Raw genomic sequence first — 10,807 nt, 5'->3', positions numbered from 1 at the left:
CCAACTTTTGCTGATTGTGCATGGATCAGTGAATCTTTGACAACAAACACCATATCTCAGTTAAGATATAGTATATGCAGCCATGTCCGGATAACTAGCTTCTATTAAGCTAGTTACACCCAACTAGGAACTGATATATCAAAAGCAGTAAATAAATAAAGCATGCAACATACAAAAGACAATAGTGCAACAACATATGAGAGGTCAAGGAAAACAGCAGACATCAATTGCTACTTGCTAGCCAACCATGCATCTGCAAAGCTAGCAACAGCATACACACACAAGATCTACCCTATCATGCATCTATCTGAAGATCTTTTGATGATCAAATAGGCAGCAACCTTTTTCTGCCCATAGTTACAAGTAAACTGCAGGTGGCCGGTTTCCCATTTGCAAAGTCAAATTAATCAGTGCAGAAATGTTGCGCGTTGCGACCTTTTTGCAGGAGATTTGGTTAGTTTGGTGCGTGTTGCTGGTGCCGGATACATTAGAACCGAATTCTGACTGTGTTTTGCCCGGCAGCATGTCGCCTAAAGGCCTAACCGTGAGAGCCCCACCATGGAGTCCTATGTTTTAATTTATTTTGATTTTATTCATGGACAAAAATCCATTGCCTTGCAATGCATGATGGTTTGCTAGCTTCAGTATATTATGCCCTAGCTGGATTGAATACAGATCCTTTGATAATTGATTTTTACTGTTTTTTAGGGACACTCTCCCCTTCCTTCCTCTCGTGGCAAACGTGTCTAGATTTTGGTTGAAATCAACATCAGGACATCATTATTCGTCCAAGCGTCTTCAGTGGATCTTGTCTTTCACGAATATATAGTCCCTTTCATGCATTGATTGCATGTGCTTCCTTATTTTGTAGCTGAATGGAGCCCCACAGATTTCTTATGCGCTAGTAGAATGCATGTGTCGCCATTATATCTTGATCTATTTGGTACCGGTTCTTGATCGTCAGTCGATCGAATAATACATGGTCATATACGTGTCTCATGATCAGTGCCTCGATCACAACAACACATGATCTCCATGGTTGGGGAGCAATTAATGTTGTAAACTTTTGCTGGCCACATTTCACTCAGTGGTAGATCAGACAAATCAGATAAAATTAGGATGACATGTCTTTTGATAAACATGCATGTATGTGATCTCCTGATAAGCAAAATGGAATCATTCTTCTATATATTCTACCTACAGGAAGGTCAACATCGCTTAGATTTTGTATTATCCTTGTTCAGACACATTGGATTATGCTCAATGACGTGTCGATTTTTCATGTGATAATTAGCCCATAAGTAATTCCTCCATTGAGTCGATGAAAGAACATATATATAAAGTGAATGATGTACATCTTTCAGGGTGCACACACCTATCATTTCAGTTCCTGTTGGATGAAACGTGTTCGTTCGTTGTCATTTTCTAATTATTCTATCTGACACTTTTAGTGCAAAAGTTATTCCCTGTGATCATGGTTTCACCCCCTCATGCTGTTAGAAGCAGATCTAGCTAAGGAAAGAACCAGTGGGATAACAAATATGTATGAAAGCAGTGTACAAGCTAAACTAACTGACACAAAAGATAACTTACAATTCAGTTACTTTCATGAAGATGTATAATGCGATCCGATTAGGATTTGTTTGTGGCTCACCTTTAATATTACTTCACACTTTTATTTTTAGTTTTCATATGAAAATTTTCATGGCAATTTACACAATAAACTTGTTGCAGAACTATTTTTGATCTCTAAAAAACAACTTCTGTGCACTTTACATTTCATTTATTTCTAGTTGTATGTGATTAATTGGATGGGTTGGTACCGTGTTCGATCTTGGAGTATGTTTGCCTCATTTGTACGGACATGTATGAAGTTGTGTGCTTTACAAAGACAAGTATTATTCTTTTAGTAAGGGACTAAGGGTTGTTGGTTGTCGTTTTCAACCCTTTGTTCTTTAAATCATTTCCGCTGGTGTATGATGTAAGCGCAATCTAACTAGTATGCTAGAGATATTCCATCTTCATCATCTATATCTTCATGGTCCAATACGACATGGACCTTTTTGTTCAATTATAGCTGAAATGTACAGGAAAAAGGTTGCAAAATCTATGATGACAATGCAAGGATCGAAAAAATATAATCGAATGTAATATGATTTTATTTTTAGTATATACCACATCACAATGATCCTTTTTAGGCTAAAGCATTTATTCTGAATTAATCCACAAAAAGAAGAAAACAAAAGAGAAGAATGCCAACAATATAAAAAGTACCAGCATCACAAGATTTGGCAGCTGTGAGATTACCACTGAATGAAAGTTAGGATGCATATAAAATTTGGGCGTAGACTGTAGGTGTGACAAATTATTCTTTCACCTAGTGATGCATTTAATATTTTTCCCTGTTTATCTTTTACGTTATTTAATTCCCCTAAGCAGTGAAATGAAATTATTCAGCAGGTGGGCCATCCCTATACGCATCAGCTCCAATGGGTGCAAGTAAAGTCCAAGCCCACAGGTTGTGAAAAAAGTAGGGGGCCAGGAGAAAGTTGGATAAAAGGGTGACAGGCCAATTCTGAGGGTGGGAAGGGAGCAATGTTCATATCATTGCTGCAGGAGGGGTGGAAAAGGGGCATGATCTATGAGACAATAATGTACTCCATTTCAGTCGAAATAGGTGTGCTACTGAACACCAAAAGGGGTATGATCTGTACTACCAATGCTAGGGATCCTTTGTGCCATCTTTCATTTGAATCACATAAGTGTGTATATATATATATATATATATATATATATATATATAACCTTATAATATAGTACCATATGTAATATAATATGAAGGAAACCGTAAATTCTTGAAGAATTGTTACCAGAATAATATTGAGCATCTAGTTATTATCAAACATTGCTTACATCTGCCTCAACAATTTCAGGACTTAATAAAAAACAAGCTAACAAATGAAAGTTGATTCCCATATCCATTTTTTCTCTTTTTGCAAAACATAGATATCCGAGTTTGTATCCACACCAACCTACTCCCTCCATCCTAAATTACTATTCATTTTGGTTTTTACATACATAGCAAAAATTATGTAAACCAAAATGGATAGTATTTTGGGACGGTGAGAGTAGTAGACATGTACATTAAGGCATCCATATATATGATCGACGAAGACAATATAATGGATCGCTGAGAATCTAGACCCTAATGAAAAGGTATATTATACCCTGATGAACATGACAGGTCACGAGTTGTTGAGACAAGTAGTGGCCCAGTGCCACATCACCAATCTTATCACCATGAGTTGCCATGAGGCAACGGCATGATGGCAATCGGGACTATGAGCTTCTTCCCTCCCATGATCCTTAGTGGTAAGCTAAGAGCAATAGGTGTGGACAGGTGCGAGCACTAGGTAGGGGCAGATCGCAAACGAAGCGGCAGAGTGGCGGTGGGATGAAAGAGATGCCAATCCGTGGAGCGGAGATCGGTGAGCGAGCAGCTAGGCTAGGGCATAGGGCAGGGCCATGCCTACTCCGGCCATGTCTCTCCATCTCGCTACACTCCAGCTCTAGCCCCTGCCCCCCTGTCTCGCCGCCAGCAGCGCCTGTCACCAACCGTCCATGCCCATCTGTTGCTGCTGATGCTTGGTGCTCCCAGTGCAAAGATCCTTTACATTTTTACACGCACGCAGCAGTGCTTATTCCCTTGGATCATCATCATCATCATCATCATCATCTCCCTTTAATTTTTTGCCGGGTGATGAATTGATGGGTGGTGGATCAGCAACAGTGGGTCTCTCTTTTGAGAATTGATCTGCGCGTCGCGTCATGTCTGGGCGGAGGAGGAGGATAGATAATTGGGAGGCTTGAGCACCAAGAGATTCGCATTCGCGTGACCTAAGAGATTGATCGATCATATCATGCGCGGCAAACCATATGCTGTTCCCGCTTCAGGTAAAGCAAGCACCTGATCTGATGTGATTCGCCGGAGCACATCGCCGTCGACGATCTTCATCTACAGTAGCGTAGTAATGCCTGGAGAATCGACGCAGCGATCGACACCGATCGCGGACGGGATCAGCGAGCGGCGGCGGCAGCCACACACCACACGCCGGCACAAGATGCATGGCACACGCCGGGCACGGAGCAAGCTCGTGTCGTGCCTCCCCGGTCGGTCGCGTCGACGTCTGCGCCAGGCACTTGCACTCGCCACAGGTGCTCGGCCACATCGCCGGCTGGCCGGCGGCCTCTCCTGTGTGTGCTTGACACTGCCTAATTGGGCCGTCGTCCGTGCAAGGACCCGTCGCGTACGGGGTACTATACCCACGGGAACCTCAAGCACGGCGACCTCTAACTAACCGCTCCTGCTGCTGGAAGACAAAACTTCCCATGATGACCAGGTCCCGGTCCTGGGAGGGACCGGCCGGCCGGGGTCCAGGGGCACCACGGCGAGTCCGGCGAGCCGGCCGCCGGTAGCTCGGTCCTGGTCCTCCCGGTGGTTGAACACAATCTGCCGTACCTGGCTCAAGATCCTGCGTGTACCGTATCTGTAATATGTGACGTCCGCGTTAACGTGTGGACCAACAGTCCTAGTGCCAAGGCACCACGCAGTAACTGAACAAACTGAACCTAGTGCCAAGGCACACTGTTTTTTGGTTTAAGGCGCAGATCGCAGAGCACAATATAACCAGAGATAGATCACAGTTTTGCTGGTCACAATCTTTGCTTCAACAGCGAACGGGACCATATCTGAATTTTATAGAACGCATGCAGAAATGTGTCGGTGCGAAGATCATTCATTACCCTAAATATTGTCTCAATTTTGTAATGAGCTACTCCTAGACCTGCCTCCTAGAACCAGTGACCGACGGCGACTCGGTTGGCCTCGCCGCCGTGGTCCAGCGCCTCCAGCTTCGGCCACAATGGCTCACGTAGGCTACAGCGTCCTTGCATCATGTTGCAAGTATGCAGCGGCAACTTGCCACTACATTCAGTAACCGAGCTGGACACACACGAACAACTAGAGACAACAAGAACGGGCTACTTGCCAAAGTGCTATTGCCAAAGGGGGACAACGATGATACAGTCATAGAAACCGGGCTGACCGTGCATGTTTCCTCCCCTGCAGAAGCAAAGAAGAGGCAAGTGCACACATGGGCAATCATTCCTTGCACCAGAAATGGCTGCATCAGGGCCAATAATTGCGCACAACCAAAGACAAGGAAACTACACTCAAATGCACCACCGAGTCGAGATCCCCATTCCTGCTAGAACAGACAGCAAGGACGAGTCTTTCATCTTATTTGCATGTGGGTATATTGTTCACCTCAGGCTAGCACCTAGCAGACAAGCGAACGTCGAGACGACTGTCGGCAGCAGGATATAGTGACACACACTGCTAAGCAGACGCCTCGCAACCACAGCTGCCTCCCCATCTCTCTTGATGGCTTCCTCACATTACAGGAGACTTTGAAGTCAGGCGCTCTTCAGAAACTGAGCATGGTGTGCAATGTGATCATCAACAAATGTAGCGATGAAAAAGTACGAATGGTCATATCCAGGCTGCATGCGCAGGATCAAAGGAACCCCGACAGCCTTGCACGCCTCCTCAAAGTTGCGAGGTAGCAGCTGCTCAGCCAGGAACTTGTCATCCTCCCCCTAAACAAATTGTCAACAAGAATGTAGCAGATAAGCATTCACAGAAATAACCTTTATACTTCTACTCTGTAATAAACAAAAAACTTGATTGTAGCAGCCTCAAGATTCATCAGATATTTAATTCTCCAAACAGCATCACTGTGGGTGATGTACGATAGTTATGAGCCCTAAAATCTATCGGAAATAGTTGATAAGCTTGACCCTACTCTACTCTTTAGGAGCCTAGACTTTCTACCCGGTTCAATCAAGAACAAACATTTTAAGTTAAATCAATCCAATCAGGCAGTAGTTGTCCATGCTACAGTCAAGTCACCCTGATGGACTCTGAATACTGTTCATGTATGGACTCCTACAAATGCTAAGTTAATCAGTAGAGGTCTCATCATTAGATGAGCTAATCGAATCCACAGTGTAGAAGACCATCAAAATGGCTGTGCTCAATCACGTGCAACAGCATAACAAAGAAAATGTGAAAAACCCATTTCAAAATGTTCTAAGGTCCCCATTTGCCATCAACTAGTCACATACCTACTATCCAAGATGGCAACTCTATAATGTCGTCACATACATCTGAGTAAAAGTACTTGAGCCAGACTCAGTGGCACTTTCAAGAAAACATTTTCCATCTATGACAACGCTAAGTAGATCTTCAAATGTATCTCATGCCACGTATCTATACTGGCTGCTCTGATATGAGCTTGGTGGTTAAGTGAGGTTTCACTTTCAAGAATGAGAGATATCAGATGTAAGCACTAAATGACTACTCAACCCATCAAAAAAGACGTGCGGCAACAGGTGGTTTCAGGTTTGGTCACATGGACACATGTCACCACACTCGACTAAAAAGATCTTTCTTCCATTTCTTTTAAACATCGAATACTTCCTTCCATGTTCTGAAAATATAAAAGGAAAACAAACGAGCTGGGATAGCAATAGCGTGATAGCAGCAACAGGCCAACATAGTACCTGGTCAATTAGGATAGGAGCTGAAACTTTGTTCTTCTTTTTAATCAGGCAGGTAGCGTCATATTCCTACAGCAATCAGGTACTTATAAGTATCCAACATATCAGAGATAAATTAATGATTTCTAAAGAGAAGAATACCTCCCAATCTGATTTAGTTGAGCCCAGGTAATTTGAGAATGCTTTCTGACCCCACGGGCAGTTTATCGGATTGACGATTGGAGCAAATGCCGATACTGACTGAAATTTAAGATAAACACAAATTCAGGAAGGGTCAGATTCAATACTAAATGTCATGGATGCCAACTTGAAAGGTCTCTAGGCTTAAAGAAAATAAAATGTGAATAATACCTTGTATTTATCAGTGTTTTTCAAGTAAATTGTCAGTGCACCATGGCCTCCCATTGAGTGCCCAAAAATGGATGCCTGTGTAGTGTTGAGCTGTTCAAAGTGATCGCTCAGAACTTTTGGAAGTTCTTTCACAACATAGTCATACATGCGCCAATTTTTCCACTTTTCATTTGTGGCGTTCAAATAAAACCCAGCACCTAGTCAGAAAATGGGAAAAAGGTGTTAAGGACATCTCAACGAATGTGCAGAAATAAAACTCATTCAATCTGCTAGTATAACCGGTATTCTATTGGAACCTACTTGCTACGATGAAGTGTCAATGTCCTCTCTTCCTCAAAACACATGAAAGAACTCACCATGATATGTATAGTTACTATATCATCATGATCGTACACAGGGCAATACAAAAAAGCAATCCTGCACATTCCTTTCAAATACGCTGAATCCACATAGGTTAACACAGGGTGACCATGCTACAAGACCACAATAATTGGTAAAAGGCACAGATGAATTGTTTAGCTAGAACCATAAGAATATTAGCCACCAGGGTTACAGTCAGTAAGCAGTGTCCTTATCCTGAACTCCAGATACATCAATATAGAATTTGATGCGATTAGTTCTTGCAAGTTGATGTTATTGTCACTTTATCAATAGCTTAACAAGTTCGGTCCACTGTAATTGAACCCACATGTTTTTTTGGCACGATTTCTATTCTCCTTTTGTAATTTAATGAATTTTTATTACAAATTGTTTGACAAAAATGCTGATGTAAATCACTGTAGATAACTAGGCAGAAAAAAGATGTCCTAATACATGACAAGAACATATGTAAGAACTAATAAGAACACCAAACAAGAACAAATGGCTTTAATCTACGTAATTAGCACCCATGCTACTTGGAAGTTATCATGATTCTAGATCATATGATTTATTTAGCATATATTTTAGGTGTATTTGTGTTCATGAGATCTCAATATTACCATTACATAATTCATATCATCATAAGGCACTTGATCGTCCCATGGTTTGCCTTTAACTTTATTAGACATTGGACTAGTGAAAGGTGCTGCTCAATGCAACAGGCTATACATGCTACATGCATGTCACACTAGCTACAACAAATCTCACAGATGCCCTAAACAAGTACCACCATATGGTGAACTAATTCAGACTAGACCTATAAGAGCTTGCTGAATTGATGACACCACAATTAGGAAGATGGATATGACATAGTAAAATTATCACAGGATAACTTGCCAAGTTGAACACTTTAGCCTTGAATGAAACTTGCTAGTCCACAGACCATATATTTGTACAAAATGCAATGCTTTAGCATGGTTATTTTAGTTACAATTCTTTGTTCCTTACCAACACCAAAATCATAGCTGTCTGACTCTCCCTCAATATTCAACCCGCCTGCATGAACCAAAGGAAAAGAGCAATCAGAGAATAGAACTCATTTACAGTAACAAAATAATCATAGAAAGTGTATTCTAAATGACAAAAGGGTGAAAAGTATTAATAGAAGTGAGATCACATTGAGCATACACCAAATAATTTGCAGGAAAAGGAACAGACTCTGCAGTCAGTCATCAACAAGACCATAGTTATATGGTAAACAAGCGATACTAGACTCAACTCTATACCCTAGGGAGGCTAGAGCTTAAGGGAGAAATTCCCGTCACCTCTTTTGCTAATAAAATTGTTTCGATCATATGAAGCCCAGAAAAAAAGGATCAATGATGGTGTAATTACCGATTACACAAGACAGTAAGATCTCAAAAGTTCAAGTAGTAACCCTTGTTCCTTAAGCTCCCAATAACAGCAGCATTTTTATTTATCAAATCATTTTTTAGAAATTCAAGTCCTTACAGGTGATAAAAAAGGATCTACTAAGGGCAAATGATGTCCACAGCATAAAGTCTGCTATTAACATCAATTGACAGGTTCAGCTAGCTTACTTGAATCAATGGCTGAAAACTTGTACCGCATAATTGCCTGTTAGGCCGCGTAAATGGACCATATATGATGCAAATCGCTACTAGGTGGTTGGACGACAAACAAATACGGACAACTTAATGTAACTTTAGAACCTTGCTGTAAATCTAGCAATCTGGCAAACTACGCAGGCAAACATTAGGCGCCACAATGCACACTGAGATTTCTTTGACGAGTGAGATTACGATTCTCAAACAGCGACCCCCAAAATTTCGCACAACAAAAGAAAGGAAATCCTAAATTCGTAATCATCCTGGTTTGTGACCACACCAAACTTACAGCGTACCGAGATGTACAGCACAGGCATAAACCCTAGAAACAGAACGCGGTGAGCGCAGGGGTTTAGTATCGACATACGTGGGGAGGTGTCGGGCGCGACGAGGGCGATTCCGTGGGCGGCGGCGGCGCGCTGAGCGCCGGCCTTAATGATGAAGTTCTCGTCAGTGCAGGTGAGGCCCGAGAGCCAGTACAGCACCTGCAATGAAGAAATCCGACACCGCGTCACATTCCGCAGCTCAGACTGACCCCGAGAGAAGCGGAGTGGAAGGGCGTAGCACTCACGGGAATTTTGGACGCCGGGGACGGGGGCAGGTAGACGGAGAAGGTCATGGGGCAGCCGAGGGTGGCGCTCTGGTGGCGGAACCGGAGGTTGCGACCGCCGAACATCTTGTTGCTGCTGAGCTGCTCCAGCGCCGCCGCGGGAGGAGGAGGTGTCGCCGCCATCGCTCGATCCACGGCGGGCCTTCGCCTTCCGGTACGGTGGGGATGAGGAGAAGGGAGTGGCGACTGGCGTTGGGCGGACAGAGATGATTCTAGAACACGGGCAAGACGGCGAGAGACCGAGAGAGAGGAAATATCCAAGGCTGGACGGGCCTCCCAGGCCTGATTATGGGCCGGATGTCTGCAGCACCAAATATTGGACTGGAACTAGTGTGCATTAATGGGCTGGGCTATTATGCCTCGAGCCTCTACTAATTTCCGGCAATAATTTTTTTTTTATCTGGCTCATTACGTAACATTCATTGATTCGGAGATCTCATGATTTTTTATACAACACACGTGGCAACGTAACAGGCACAAAAAGGTTTAGCAATCCATAGACACTGGATATCACCAATGCACCATCGGACGGAGCAGAGACTAACTGCCCCAGCATGACAATTTCAATCCCATCCAGCCTCATTTTATCTCTGAATGCCTGGAGAATCTCTCTTGCTGGGAGCTCCCTTCAGAATCCGATGTCACAGAGCAGTGTCTTTTTTCTTTGGTGATGCACAGAGCAGTGATTTGAAGCAGTTATGAGAGTGACCAAGGGAAACATGGGTTAAATTTTCAGTTGAACTGCAGTAGGTGTACGTGCCCAGGGAATGTGAAAATGGTCACGGTCAGCATGTACATTCCTTGCGCATGAAGTGTTATCTCATGTTCCCTGGAATTATAAGAAAAGGTGTAAGTGTTGACGTAAAATTTGGACCTCAGGCTTTTGCGTTGAACAACATGGAGGATCTGGAAGATCTGCTTAACTCCAATGCAGACTCCAAATCGGCTCGTGAGTGGTGTAAGGCGTGTCAATTTGATTTGCAATTGATAAGGGAAACGTAAAATTCATGAGTCGATTGTCGGCGAAGCCTTTGAACTCATAGGTAGACGTTCTAGCCATAAAATGGAGCCTTTGTTAACCACGCGCTTATCAGATAAGCTAACAGATCTAGCCAATGTCTTGATAAGTGTATTGAACTTAGACAAGGTAACACGAATGAGAGGGCATTGGTATCAATCTTTTAACTTAAAAGATTAGAACATAGCAACAAGGACCAGCCGATGCTGATTGTACGCA

At 43.0% G+C, this 10,807-nt stretch overlaps 1 protein-coding gene across 1 annotated transcript; it reads right to left on the bottom strand.

Annotated features, from left to right (window-relative positions):
• Positions 1–5,081: 5,081 nt before the first annotated feature.
• Positions 5,082–9,797, bottom strand: LOC101753836 (S-formylglutathione hydrolase). Its single transcript, XM_004971159.4, has 7 exons — positions 9,532–9,797; positions 9,328–9,445; positions 8,341–8,388; positions 6,973–7,169; positions 6,763–6,861; positions 6,625–6,690; positions 5,082–5,658 (listed from the first exon to the last, which is right to left on the bottom strand). Exons 1-7 carry the CDS (start codon positions 9,691–9,693, stop codon positions 5,476–5,478), a joined length of 873 nt encoding a protein of 290 aa, XP_004971216.1. The 5' UTR covers positions 9,694–9,797; the 3' UTR covers positions 5,082–5,475.
• Between the last annotated feature and the right edge of the window lie 1,010 nt (positions 9,798–10,807).

The sequence above is a fragment of the Setaria italica genome, chromosome V (assembly GCF_000263155.2).
Source record: "Setaria italica strain Yugu1 chromosome V, Setaria_italica_v2.0, whole genome shotgun sequence".
NCBI classification, from domain to species: domain Eukaryota; kingdom Viridiplantae; phylum Streptophyta; class Magnoliopsida; order Poales; family Poaceae; genus Setaria; species Setaria italica.
The sequence above is the reverse complement of the archived record's forward strand: the minus strand, read 5'-3'. Positions and strand labels throughout refer to the sequence as shown.